The sequence below is a fragment of the Siniperca chuatsi genome, linkage group LG22, assembly GCF_020085105.1.
Source record: "Siniperca chuatsi isolate FFG_IHB_CAS linkage group LG22, ASM2008510v1, whole genome shotgun sequence".
NCBI classification, from domain to species: Eukaryota; Metazoa; Chordata; class Actinopteri; order Centrarchiformes; family Sinipercidae; genus Siniperca; species Siniperca chuatsi.
In genome coordinates, this window is record NC_058063.1 from 12,161,439 (window position 1) to 12,175,620 (window position 14,182).

The following is a 14,182-nucleotide window of genomic DNA, read 5'->3' on the forward strand; positions in this document are numbered from 1 at the left end:
TGTTCTACTTATGTGTCTCTATGTAAAACACATTATCTACCAATTGCAAGCAAATTTGTAGATGTCGTTATAAATAATGCAGCTATGCACGGTCACCCACACAATAGATTGAACTTGTCAAAATTGAGGCTGCAGGGAAATGTGATTAGAAAAAGTACACAAACCTATAATATGTAGAGTATTTACCAGCACTACTGTTCATTACTTCAGTTTCACATTAAACTGAAGAAACACTGTACACCAAATTATAGTGATGACTAGTTTTCAAATTGTTTGTGCTGTTGTTCCAGGTACTGCAGGAGAAGTGCTCTGTATCCAGCACAGGACTTCATCTCAGTGTGCCATAATGGTATGTTTAGAATATCTAATCTAATAATCTTACACAAAGTTGTGCTGTAATAAGAACAGTTTCCACTATCTAGGAATTATTTTGACATATTTCAGAGTCTTCAAATTGCCAGTTCACTGCAGATCCAATACTTAGCTTGTGCTGCCATCTAATGGCTTGTGGACCTCAAGATTACATTTAGAAAATCCAGTCAACTCAAATTCAAAGCTAGATTACTGCCTGGACAAAGAGGGCACATGTCCCCAGGGGCCTTGAAAGCCCCAAGTCCACTGTAAGTCAATTAGTTTGCCATAATTTAATTAATTGCAAATTTGTTGAGAAATATGCACCACTCAAATACACCAATTAAAGATTTTGAGCACCTCAAGGTGGGTCCTGCATTAATCTGTAATCTTAAATACCATTTCATTAATTCAGTTTATATTGTGCTCATGTGACACATTACTACGCAGTTCCATCAAAATTAAACATCTTTTTCCAATATGCCATGTTTTACTATCCAAACATTTTCAGTTATTTTGGGTTCTTGGTTTAGGCAAAATGTAACTGGAAGCTGCCATGTCCTTTGTGTTTTCTGTACTTAAGGAAATTGGGTAAACAATTCAGAGGCAACAGCCCGTCTTTACTCTGGGCCCCCTAGTGGTTAAAAACCATGTTGGAATAATGAGACAGGAACTCAGAATGTGAAAGAATCTTTAATTCTTGAATTAAGAACACAAACTCCATAATTAATGAGGGCATCTGAATAAAATACACCAGATATGCCACCACATGATCAACCACTTATGAATGAAAATGAACCATGAGCAATTAAACAGTAATTAAGTATTCAACAAAATAGTGCTTATTGTATTATAGAGGATAACAAGGATTGTTTATAGAAAGACAGGAAAAATCTGCAACTTGTTTTAGAAGTATAGTGATAGTAAATACCTTTCTGAATACAGATCCTTTAGATACAGGCTATAGGCTCTTGTAAAACATGTTCAACATCACTAATAAGTATACCAAAAATGATTCCTGCATCTGTTTGTATTATCAACTGTAAAAAATTAAAAAAGACCATTTAACGCAATGGCAATCATTTTTAGAGGATACTGGATTTTGGGGCCCAATACCATAATTTATGAATAGAGTCTCGTATAGACATTCATTTGACACATTTCTAATTATTTTAGCACATGAAATGTGTAAATTATAAACTTATTTTCCTGTATACTTACATTTAAAATACCAATATCCTAAAATACCTATAATATTGGCCCTTCAATATACCGGTACGGCTTTAACAATTTTGGCATTAAGAAGCTTTTTTGTTAATACCTGGAATCATCAGCTTACATAAATCTTTAAGTTTTTACATTTGGTTTATATAAAAAAAAAAAAAAAAAAATCCAAAAAAGGGATGTTCAGTGACTGATGCTAACATTCCTTCTTTAAAAACTTCTACCAAATAAGCATTGGTTCTGTGATCCACTAAAAATACTGAAACCCTGTAGATACCATTGATTAATATGTATTGGACAGTATAAGTGATTGTTTTTATTGAGGACAGTCCCAGAGCAGCTCATGGGCATCTGGTTCCTTTTCAGGGATTGTGGTTGCTTCTGTAGTCGGGGACGTGTCTGTAAGGCCGAACAGGTCTTCGGCTTCCGACTGCATTCCTCCCACCAACGTACTCGTTTTGCCTGTAACCAATGGATTAGATGTGACTCATTTACACTATGCTTTCACACGACACATTTGGTTTGGATAAAACGAACTCTGGTGCGAAAGTTGTCCACTGAACCCTGATCACTTAAAAAGGAGGGTCTCGGGACTATGCGTTCACACCAAACAGACCTGCAATAAATTCTACCTTCATGAAGGTTCTAATCAGTTTTTCTTGAAACATGATATAATTCAACAGCACCACAAAACTACATCCTCAAATGATGAATCAACATCCCCAACAAAAACTGAACATTATAACCTTCATGATGATAGGATTTATTGCAGGACTTGTTGTATCAGACTGCATTGGTTTTAGCTAGGCTAGATATAAAAGCACTCACCTCACATTCTCATCTTGCAGGTCGTCGGCTTTGAGGGCAGATTTGGAAATGCCCATGCCTTGAGGAATCCGGTCAGGGTATCTCACAGCAATCTTGATACCATTCAGCTCAAAGCCCTGGAGAAATGAACAAAGAAAAATATTTTATAGGAGTGGTAAATAGCAGTAGGCTAGAACAAAGCGGATAAACTGTCCTGGAAGAGACCTATTCCTCATTGTGTACATGTAGGAGAGGGAGCAATAATTAGTTTGTCTTGGGGGACCAAATTCAGAAGAGCCCAGTCATTAAGAGTGAACAGATAGCTACTAAATTAGTCCTAATGAGCTATTTGTAGCTGAATTAAGAGATGAAACCAGTAAAATGTAATAAACATGGCCTTGTGACCAGTCTTGCAGAGCAACAGGTGATTGTGACTTTCTGATAAGAACACAAATCTGGAGACAACCAGTTGAAATTGTAGTTGCAAAAAGCAGCAATTTCCTATCGCAGACCTGAATATGAGGGGATTAATTGCAGAAACTTTTAAACTGGTTTATGGTTTCATTGCCGACCCCATATATACACACACACCTTTGTGCATTGAACTGGCCTCACTGAGATCAGAAAAAGGAGTATACAGGAAGGGAAACATGCAATTTACAATGAAAACAAAATGACTGCCACCCAATCACAACACCCATCAAGTGCAACTAAAGTAGGCAGGCTGTAGTCACATTGTAATGTAAGACCATTAGTCAGAGTTCAGGGTGTGCTTACATGAAAGCGTCGGATTGCTTCGTCACAATACTCTTGTTTTGTAAAATTTACGAAGGCACATCGTTTGTAAGACAGAACCTTCGCACTATGGACATCCCCAACCCTGCAAGAGAAGACAAGTATATCTCTGACTACAAAGGTTGAACTGGAAATAAATAATAGCAACATAAGAAATAACATGAAAGTCAGGTTCATTATTGTCTCACTAAAATGAACAACATTCCAACAACCAACATTCTCTTACTGGTTAAATAGGTTGGTTATCACAAGCTCAGTGACTGGGTAAACCAAGTTTCCCACCCAAACTGGAAACAGCTCCCTGTTGAAAGAAAATATTGATTAATTGAACATGTTTAAAAGTCAATGGTGACAATGTGGCACAACCTATTCAGAGATCCTGATTGTTATTTTGTAGATAAACATCAGTCAGAACAAAGTTTGAACTGTATGAAAGCATTCAATGATTTTCTGCTTTTACAATATAATGTCTAATTAAAGAAGCAATACCAATAACCACAAGTATACTGCCTGTAGAGCACTTAAGCTTGTCCAATACGAGAACTGATCGAGCATCATCCAATCTCCCACATACAAGCATTAATACTGCCAGTACAGCTCCAACAACCCCAAGTATCATACAAGGAGTAGGAACTGGATGTTTTCTACACCACACATTGATGCACTACTAAACTTGTCACTAGGGTTAGGCAGTATGGCCAAAAAAGAAAAGCCTGATTTTTTTTTTTTCATCTTGGGGTCAATTCACGATTTTAATCTGTTTTCCCTACAACATGCAACCAGTCTAAAACATGATTCAAATATCACAATTTTTAAGACTCCATGTGCAAGATAGTTGAGGATTACTTAAAAAGATCTGCACCACCTGCAAGTCTGTTGTCATTATACAGTTTATCCCACACAGCTCAGGACCAGATGCTTCAACTAAGTAGAGAACAGACATTAGCTTTCATTATCAGTTTCAGAAGATATAGAACAGAAAGGTTTTCAGACCAAGTCACCTCCTCCTCCAACTGGAAATCTAACAGTTGACAGAGAACCAAACTAGCCCCAGACTAGTGATTTTGATTATTTTAAAAGGCAGAATAGGATTTGGCCCTTCCTTCCCATCTCAACGTGCAAGAGAGCGAGCTAGAGAGTGAATGAAGAGAGGGAGCAATGTTGGCAAGAACAAAGCAGTGAATCAGAGAAATAAAACGTTATTTTCTGATTGTTTCACAGCGGTTACATTCTAAAGCACAAATAAAAATTGCCCACACCTCAGCACAGCACTACGGGAAGGAGTCACATTGAATGCAGCCAAAGCCAGGCTTCATCCTGTCTGCACTGTGTGAGTGAAGCTCAGCCCCACACATAGACAAAGCAGAGGAGAGTCAAAGACAGCGATAGCTACTTTTTTTATAGTCCCGACCTCACAGCCTGTGCGCTGTTACTGGCTGGGGCTACGCACCACTGTCCAAAGGCCGATGCCCAGAAACATCCCGAACGCAGCAAGCTAAGAAAATACAGGGCAGGGTTTCTGCAGATACAGACACCGCCACACACTTCTAGTGGGTCATAAGTGATGATTGAGAGGGATTATTTTTGTATCCTACTTATTCTGCCTTTAAAGGGAGGAGGGTGAGTTAGAACTGTTATGAGCAGGAGTATAGAGCGTGTACGAGCAGAGCTGATCTCAAAAGCTTTGTGATTAATATACTGCCAAATGTAATCTCAGATAACTATGGATACTTTCAAGACCTGGCAAATATTCAACCAAGGAAACATTCAAGTTTGAGACATGGCCATATTTTTTAAATTGTTATTGAAACAGAACTGCACAGAAGGTTCACACTCTACAGCAATTAGTATTAGATCTGCAAAATATGCTGGAAAGCCTTTGATTTAAGTCATTTTTAAATAACACATGACATTTTGAACACCGTAGTGCGACAATCTATACTCACTGTGGTGGGTGACGGTCTTTGTTGGTCTTCATGGCCTGATTTGGCATGGGCTTTGGTTGACTCCGGACATTTGACATATTCTGGACTAGGCCTAAAGGCTTGTTAAGTGCTGTTGTTGGTGCACCCTGGGACTGAGGAGGAGCAGTGTTTGTGCTGGCTGAAAGGACTGGAGACACTCCAGTGACATTCGCTACTTGAGCTGGTGGGAGTGTGGCATTTTGAGTAGCTCCTAAACACAAGTGTTTAAAATTGGTATAGTGTACAAACAGACACACAAGTAGTATTAAGTAACCAATAGCATTTGGGCTTTTGTGAAATGTATTCTATACAGGTAAGCAACAACAAAACAAGGGGATTTCCATTTCCTCTGATGCATGGCAGCATTTAAAGTTAATCCTTGAAAGCAAAAATCACAGACAGGCAGACACTCACCTGGCTGATGGTTTAATTTGGACAGCACCTCTAGTGCTTTTTTCACTGTCCCATGAATAATTAAAGCATTTGAGCTCTGCTCCCGACTGAAACCATACGCCTTTAACAAAACACAGAATTCCAGGTTAAACACTTTCACTGAATGATTATCAATTTGTCTGCAATTCTCTTCAATGTGAAACAATTTTGGCATCAGTCATTTTCTCACATTGCTTTTTTGTGTGATGACTGCAAGTCAAATAAAACTAAGGAGCTGAGAAACAAAGCACTTTGATACCATTTCCCCAGCTACCTCCCCATTGGTGACTACACACCAACCAGTTCCAGTTACACACCATTAGTTGTGTTATCTGCACCCGCATCAGCTCCTGGGCAGCTTCTGCACATGAACTGTCCAGTTTGAGAACCTCCCTAAAGGCCTGGGTAGCCTCATCATACCTCTGGAGGAAGAAGAGAGCAAGAGAAAAAAAAATAAAGTTGAACAGCACCTGCTACTTCAGGAATAAATCAAATTTCAGGTTCATTGACTATCATGCTGCTGGACTAATCAGCCAGGTTATTAATGTTAACAGCAGTAGCTAGTCAAAACAAGTCTGAGTAAATAATGTGAGCCTGTGCAGCTCAGTGACACTTGGAATTAATTCAATGGTGTTGCAACAAGGCCAAAGTGATCACAAAGTCATCCCAACCTGAAATACTGGGGGTAAACAAAACAATGTAAACACTAATGAAAAATGACTAACTTAGAAGCTAGTCACAGCTACAAAAGCTGCTAAGAGTTGGATCATATTTAGGGTGTTATGGTACAAACATTTTGATATGTACCATGGCTTTGTGGTCACAGTTCAATATAGAGAGGAAAAGCCAACACTAAACAGTGGTTCATGGGCCATAATTACAACAAAAGTGTATGTCTGAATATGGTGAATACAGCAAAAAGCAATATCATTATTTTCCTGCCTTGATTACAAAAATATTTTCATATGAAGGAACATGGTAGTGGGCTCAAGCACTCTGAGCTAAACATGATAGATGCTGCTTGAAACTGGATGATACTGTTGCCTGAATGTGCACGCTGAATACATTTAGATAAGTCTTAGAGTCATTTAGAAAAGGCACATGTCACACAATGACTTAACTAAGACATGACATTTATAACAGGGCACATATGGGTGACAGATTTTATTGGAGACCATTTACCTTTAGACCCGCCAAAGCTCTGCCCTTCCTAAACAGACCTTTAACCCAGCCTGGACACATGTTGAGAGACAACTCTGCATCAGTCAGTGCCTTCACATATTCTTGCATCTTTTCAAAACAGAAGGAACGATTGCCAAACAACCTGCAACAGAAATAACAATTAAAACATTGCATAAACACCAGTGGTGGTGTAAGCACGGTCAGTAAGTTAACTTTAAATGAAGTAAAGGGTAGTTGTTCTTACTTAAACTCTTTAGGGTTGTATTTAATTGCATCCGTGAAATACTTCACAGCCATATTGAAGTCTCCAGCACTTGCAAACCTATTTCCAATATCTATAGAAAAAATGAGAAAAGTAAACTCTCGTTGATAACATAAATTACAGATGAATAAAAATGCAGAGACTTTGTGTACATGAGATGGAGAAAACTTACTTGCAAGATCAGTACTTATTTTTACATTATCTTCAAAAGTGGGGCTGCTGGGGGCAACAGCATCCTGTTCAGCCAGTAAGAAAGAAATGAGATGAGCAACCTTATCCCATATACCAAAAGGCAAAATCAAAGTCATTATTACTGTATCATGGTCAATCTGTAATAATAAACTTTATTTATATAGCACTTTTCTTAACAAGGTTACAAAGTGCTTTACAAAACAAAAATAAAACCAGATAAGGCAGATAAAATGAGAATACGGCTTAAGAACATGAGCAAGGAGGAAGTAAAAACAATGAATAAAATCAAAATAAATACAAATAAAAACCATAAAAAATAAACCCAAACATAAAAAAAAAAACATTTCCAAAAGCTTTCACAAAGAGAGATTTAAAATAAGCTAGAGCCTTAGTGTGTCTGAGTTCAGCAGGCAGTAGGCTTTAATACCAAAAGCCCAATCACCCTCTCTCACAAACTGACCTGGGAGTAACCAGCAGGGCCCCATCCGCAGATCTCAATGGTCGATAGGGGACATACCAAGTCAAAAAGTCAGATGTAATTAGGAGCAACACCATTTAAGGCCTTAAAAGTGGGCAATATTAAAAATCAATTCTAAATCTAACAGGGAGCCAGTGCAGGGAGGCAAGCACTGGGGTAATGTGATCGTTTTGTACCAGCTGGAGACAGTAGAGGGAGCCCTGGCTGACACCCAAGTAAAGTGCATTGCAATAATCAAGCCGAGAATAGATAAAAGCATGTACAACTTTTTGTAAATCAGTCAGCATAAAGATGTTAAGGTACATCATGATTTTGGAGAGAGAGAGAGAGAGACCACAACTTAGCTGTAGAGGAAGTAGAGAAAAGTTCAGTTGTAGAGGTAAGAGCCTATCAATCAAGAGATATTAATTAAGATGAGATTACTTTCTCCAGAACCTTAGATAAAAAAGACAATTTAGAGATAGGTCTGTATTACTTAAGGACAGGGGATCTAAATTAGGTTTCTTTAGCAATGGGTGCACAATGGCATGCTTAAAACATGCGGGAAAAGAAGAGGCCAGTGAATTGTTCAAGATTTGCAAAATAACAGGGCTAACAGTAGGAAATACATCCTTGAGCAGCATAGTGGGGATGATATAGGATTCATATGGGAGACTGTACTCTCTTAACACTGAAATTGTAATGGGTTGAAAGTGGGTAAGAGACAGAATTAACATGGGGAATGGAGAGAATGCAAGGGTGAGGCTGAATTTGGGTCAGAATATCCAGATATTAAAATGAGTAAGAAATTATTCCGATAGCTCAACATGAGGTTCAGGAAAAGGGTTGGCAGTATTACAAATAGAGTCAATTACCTTAAAGAACTTAAGGATTGTGGTTTTTTCTGGATACAAGTTCAGAAAGGTAAGGCGATCTTGCATCCTTAACTGCTTTCTGATAAATTAACATTTGGTTTTTGAGGGTGTTATTTCAGACTTGTTGACTCTCCATTGACATTCAGATTTTATGCAGTCTTAAAGGGCTCGAGTGTGATTGTTCAGCCAGGGGAGTTTATTTGATTTTTGTTCCCTAGTTTTAAACGATGCAATTTGGTTAAGGATGGATAGGCACTGACCGTTTAATGAATTTAACAATGCATCCCAATTGAGAGGGGATATAATGGAATTAAGGGATGATCAATTAAAAGCATCACAGGATTTGTAGTTATTGGTCAATAGTAATCATCACCTGACATTTCCGTTGAGACTTATATACAAGATACCTCACCTTCTTTTCAACCTCCGGGTCTTCATCGGGTTTGTCAGGGACGGTTTTAGGTTCTTCTTTAACTGGGGTCTTCTTTTTCTCCCTCCTCTCAGGCCTGGGCTTCTGCTCCAGTTTACGCCTGGCTATAAGAGCAGCCTTATTCACAAAAGTACTTGTCATATCCAATTCCTTAAAAAAATAAAATAAGAATAGACACACAATTAGTCACCTTCCTAAGTGGTTATGGCTTACAAAGCAGAAGAGTGTTAGTTAATTTTAATCTGTGGAAGCAGTTAAAGTGGCAATCTTGAAGATTTTAATTTAAATAAATGTCTGTTAAATCACTATCGCTGAATGAGTTAAGAGAACAGTGATTGAGCCTATGGCCCATTGATTATTATATATTTGCAGTATTACAAACTAGGTGTCTGTGTACAGACATCTCCCCCTTCAGTAGAGAAATGTGAAAACACCTATCTAGTGGCAAACCTTGCACAGATAACAAGCCAATAAAGTCCACGTCTGACATTTTAGGGGACATAAACATGAGAAAAATCAAATTTTTGAGTGGAGGGGCACTTTAAGGATTACCACTTTAAAATAGTTTACAAAATGACAGTCATTGTGAATAACTCCATGTTTAGCATTAATGGTTTGCAAATGTCATGTTTACACTTCAGGCATGCAGCATATACATTTATCATCACATCATATGCAAATTATACCTTCAGTATCATATTTTTCACTTTAAGTGGCCAAACTAAACTATACACATATCAGTACAGTGGTGTGAAAAAGTGTGTGCCCTCTTCCTGATTTCATATTTTTTTGCATGTTTGTCACACTTAAATGTTTCAGATCAAACAAATTTAAATATTAGTCAAAGATAACACAATTAAACACAAAATGCAGTTTTTAAATGAAGGTTGTTATTATTAAGGGAAAACAAAATCCAAACCTACATGGCCCTGTGTGAAATAGTGATTGCCCCATAAACCTAATAACTGGTTGGGCCACCCTTAGCAGCAACAACTGCAATCAAGCGTTTGCGATAACTTGCCATGAGTCTTTTACAGCGCTGTGGAGGAATTTTGGCCCACTCATCTTTGCAGAATTGTTGCAATTCAGCCCCATTGGAGGGTTTTCGAGCATGAACTGCCTTTTTAAGGTCATGCCACAGCATCTCAATAGGATTCAGGTCAGGACTTTGACTAAGCCACTCCAAAGTCTTCATTTTGTTCTTCTTCAGCCATTCAGAGGTGGACTTGCTGGTGTGTTCTGGATCATTGTCCTGCTGCAGAACCCAAGTTTGCTTCAGCTTGAGGTCACGAACAGATGGCCGGACATTCTCCTTCAGGAGTTTTTGGTGGCAGAATTCATGGTTCCATTTATCACAGCAAGTCTTCCAGGTCCCGAAGCAGCAAAACAGCCCCAGACCATCACACTACCACCACTATATTTTACTGTTGGTATGATGTTCTTTTTCTGAAATGCGGTGTTACTTTTACGTCAGATGTAATGGGACACACACCTTCCAAAAAGTTCAACTTTTGTCTCGTCAGTCCACAGAGTATTTTCCCAAAAGTCTTGGGGATCATCAAGATGTTTTCTGGCAAAAATGAGACGAGCCTTAATGTTCTTTTTGCTTTGACCTTAACTGAGGCAAGTGAGGCCTGCAGTTCTTTGGATGTTGTTCTGGGGTCTCTGAATGGCTGAAGAAGAAAAAAATGAAGACTTTGGAGTGGCCTAGACAAAGTCCTGACCTGAATCCTATTGAGATGCTGTGGCATGACCTTAAAAAGGCAGTTCATGTTCGAAAACCCTCCAATGTGGCTGAATTACAACAATTCTGCAAAGATGAGTGGGCCAAAATTCCTCCACAGCGCTGTAAAAGACTCATGGCAAGTTATCACAAACATTTGATTGCAGTTGTTGCTGCTAAGGATGGCCCAACCAGTTATTAGGTTTAGGGGGCAATCACTATTTCACACAGGGCCATGTAGGTTTGGATTTTTTCCCCCTTAATAATAACAACCTTCATTTAAAGACTGCATTTTGTGTTATCTTTGACTAATATTTTAATTTGTTTGATGATCTGAAACATTTAAGTGTGACACACATGCAAAAAAATAAGAAATCAGGAAGGGGGCAAACACTTTTTCACACCACTGTATATCACCCAAAGACATCGGGGTAAATTCAAAACCTCTCTTTTTGCTTAACACTCTTTAAATGATAAGAGTATGAATTCGATAAGATGAGCACTTGGTACCTCAGAGTCGCCCGAGTCATTCTTGGTGTCACTATCTTCATCACTGGATTCGTCTTCACTACTGTCACTGTTGTCTGTATCTTTTGCTGAAGCCAAATTGGATTTATCATTAACTAGTTTACTCTCCTCCGCTTTAGATTGCTGTGCATCATCTTTTTCCTGTAAAACAGAAAACAAAAACAAGCCTGTTAAAATATGAGTGCGCACCTTAATTATTTTTTTTTTGGAGGCTGCCATTTGCACTACTTTTAAAAGATGTTGCACACAAATGACCATTACCTCTTCACTTTTTATGGGGTTCTGTTTTTCCTTCTCAAGACGTTTTCTTTCCTTCTGTTTCTGTTGGAAAGAATAACACACAATGAAGTTTAATTTACACAATTTTCACTCATTACTGTAAAACTCACATTGGAGGCTTCAGAATTTACCTGTTTCTTAAGCCGCTTCTTCTCTGCCTTTCCTTTGTTTTTTTTCGGTTCTTGTAATAATCTGGCTCTTCTTTCAGTATCCTAAAAGTCGCAAATAAAACAAATTTCAACCATTTGAACTCTGTAGAATCACTTCACATCATAATGAAGTCATCTAACTTGACAAGACAGACAAAATAGAAGTGAACTTACGCTCTCCTTTCCCTGAACTTTCACAGAGGGTAGGTGAGGAAGGTCACAAGCTGAAGTGTAGTAATGTTGTGGAGGCTGATAACCAGAGCTGGATGACCTTGTACGGTTCCCACTTAATCCTCTATCACTACGCCTGTCAGGCAGCCTCGGGTATCCATGGGAATTGTTATGACCATGTACCCAATTGTCATATTCGTAATCATCCTCACCTGTAACATCTAGCTCATCACCATAGTCCATCCCTGCTACGGAAGAGAATGTTTTATAAGTTTGACACAACACATTTCATAAACCGAATTCCTGAATAAATGCGTAAAACCAAGTTAATGCAATTTCACAAATAAAACACTGAAAACAGACATGTGTCTGTAATGTGATATTTTCTTACCAAGAAGGCCAAGTCTCACTATTCGTTGAATAGCAGGACGTCTCTCGAACATATCCACAACCCTATGCTAGACAGGAGAAAGAGAGATGTGAATGTCAGTTCCACATAGTTTCTTACAACTATCAGATAAGCTCGGCACCTTCAGCCTTGAAACTTTAATTTTCTTTACATACAAAGCTGTGTGCCAATGCCAGTATTGACTGTGACCTCGAGCTGCAGTGAGTTTACTGACACTGGAGAACTGCATCCTTAAGTTTCACTTTCCTTTACCCAGGGTAAGCTGACTCACTGGTACAACAGTAAACACATTTAAAGAACAACTCTGAAGATTATATCTAATCTGGTGAAAATGTCCATATTCTAAAAGCCAACAACACCCTTTAAAAGTAGTTTGTGGTAGTGGAGTAATGTTAGGCATATGAGGAAAACACTATGCTACATGATGAGACAAAGCCTCAGGGAGTGAAACAATATAGCATGTATACAAAGTCAGGCTAACGTTTTTGTTTATCACAGGGCCAGGAAATCAATTACAGTGGTACCAAGTTTGTTTTCCGTGCTACACAATTTGAACTTTTTAGAGTTGTGTAATCAAGTGAGATAATGTGATCTAGTTCAAAAGCTCTTACGATGTTGTTCGGTAATATTTTGAGCCAGTCCCTGTATTGTTTTGTATCTGGTGCTCTTCCAGCAGTGCACAGAGTAGAACATGCAAGCCATGAGCAAAGAAAAGACAGCGCTATCAAATGTAAACAATGTAGAGTGGCATTCGGCACAGGAAAGGGGGCTTTGCTTTCCTTTCCTGTGAGTGTCAGAGTCATTTGTAATGTTGCAAAGCTAACTCGCGGCTTGTGGTGTGTAAAAACGCCGTTTGGCTCATTGTTTTGTATGAGAAGTGAGTTAGCTACGCACACAACGTACTTCTGAATGCTGAATATACACAGGAAGCGAGTACGTGCACTGTTTAAAGTGTATCCAAAAAGACATTAGTCAGCAAGACTGATCAAAGTTGAAATGTTCTGATTAATCCATTACTAGCTTTAAAGTAACATTACAGGATGCACGACGGCTGCTGCTACATTGAGGACATGTGCCCATGCTGATGGCAATATAATATCTAAGTTAGCGAATATCGCCACACACAAGTGCCAACATATGGGCGCTTCCCTAATGTATTCGCTTCTGGACACATACATCACATCAAAGAGTTTTAAAGGTGTACTTACGACCATTCGGATATCTGTAAACTCTGAAAAAGAGGAAGACAAGCAAACAATGTAAAATCTTGCAGTATCAGCGTTAAATAAAACCACCAGGGTTGGCCTAATTTATCTGTATTTAGCGGTAACGTCCAACTAAGACAATAAGGTCCGGACGAGCTAACGTTAGCTTGTTAATGTTAGCTAAGTAGCCACCAACTCTCTTATAAGAGGCAAATAAGCAGTTTCTTACCCGTCTCGTCTCTAAATATCTCCATGGTTAGTAATGTATGCCCTCCCACAGCTTATTATACTCTTACATTCGAGTTAATTACACAGAAAACTGCATTAATTTAACACTAATGTTTGCAGCCTCTAACTTTTCCTACGTGCATGTTGTTTGCGCGCTCTCAACTACTTTCTGCATCGCGTGAACAGACGGAACTTGCTTTTATTTCACGCATGCGCGCTGTGACTACTTCCCGGCAAAGCACCTTTGCTGCCCCCTGCCGGACGCATGTTCATACAGCTGCACTCCTTCCATGAAATTATTTATAGACCACTCCACATTACTTTTGCTTTCATGCTGTTGTCACAGAGAGCAGGTACTGTACACTCGTTTAATGAATAATTTTTAATGTCTATTCAAAATTAACATTTGGATGTAATGGGTTTTATTTGAATCCTTGAAACAAAATGTCTGATGTTCACCATATGCCCTATAAAAAAACTCTACATTGTAAAGTCATGGTTTGAAATGTTATTGAAGAA

At 38.6% G+C, this 14,182-nt stretch overlaps 2 protein-coding genes across 9 annotated transcripts in view; one reads left to right on the forward strand and one right to left on the reverse strand.

Annotated features, from left to right (window-relative positions):
- Positions 1–1,722, forward strand: part of LOC122870734 (zeta-sarcoglycan-like) — a 42,370-nt gene extending 40,648 nt beyond the window's left edge. For all 4 annotated transcript variants that reach the window (XM_044185142.1, XM_044185140.1, XM_044185141.1 and 1 more), the window contains one exon: positions 291–1,722. The gene's annotated coding sequence lies outside the window, so the exon portion shown is untranslated. The remainder of the gene's footprint in view (positions 1–290) is intronic.
- Positions 1,026–13,854, reverse strand: LOC122870731. Of its 5 annotated transcripts, none has more exons than XM_044185122.1 (19): positions 13,665–13,854; positions 13,439–13,461; positions 12,213–12,279; positions 11,825–12,066; positions 11,633–11,713; positions 11,484–11,543; positions 11,205–11,363; positions 8,954–9,121; positions 7,670–7,702; positions 7,190–7,253; positions 7,000–7,090; positions 6,756–6,897; positions 5,891–5,995; positions 5,556–5,655; positions 5,124–5,352; positions 3,404–3,478; positions 3,160–3,262; positions 2,404–2,519; positions 1,026–2,037 (listed from the first exon to the last, which is right to left on the reverse strand). In XM_044185122.1, the coding sequence occupies exons 1-19, from the start codon at positions 13,687–13,689 to the stop codon at positions 1,938–1,940; spliced, it is 1,983 nt and encodes a 660-aa protein (XP_044041057.1). In that variant the 5' UTR covers positions 13,690–13,854; the 3' UTR covers positions 1,026–1,937. The 5 variants fall into 5 exon arrangements, with proteins under 5 accessions (XP_044041057.1, XP_044041056.1, XP_044041060.1 ...); XM_044185121.1 differs by having other exon boundaries at positions 11,825–12,069; XM_044185125.1 differs by having other exon boundaries at positions 12,213–12,274; positions 13,665–13,851.
- Positions 13,855–14,182: the final 328 nt, after the last annotated feature.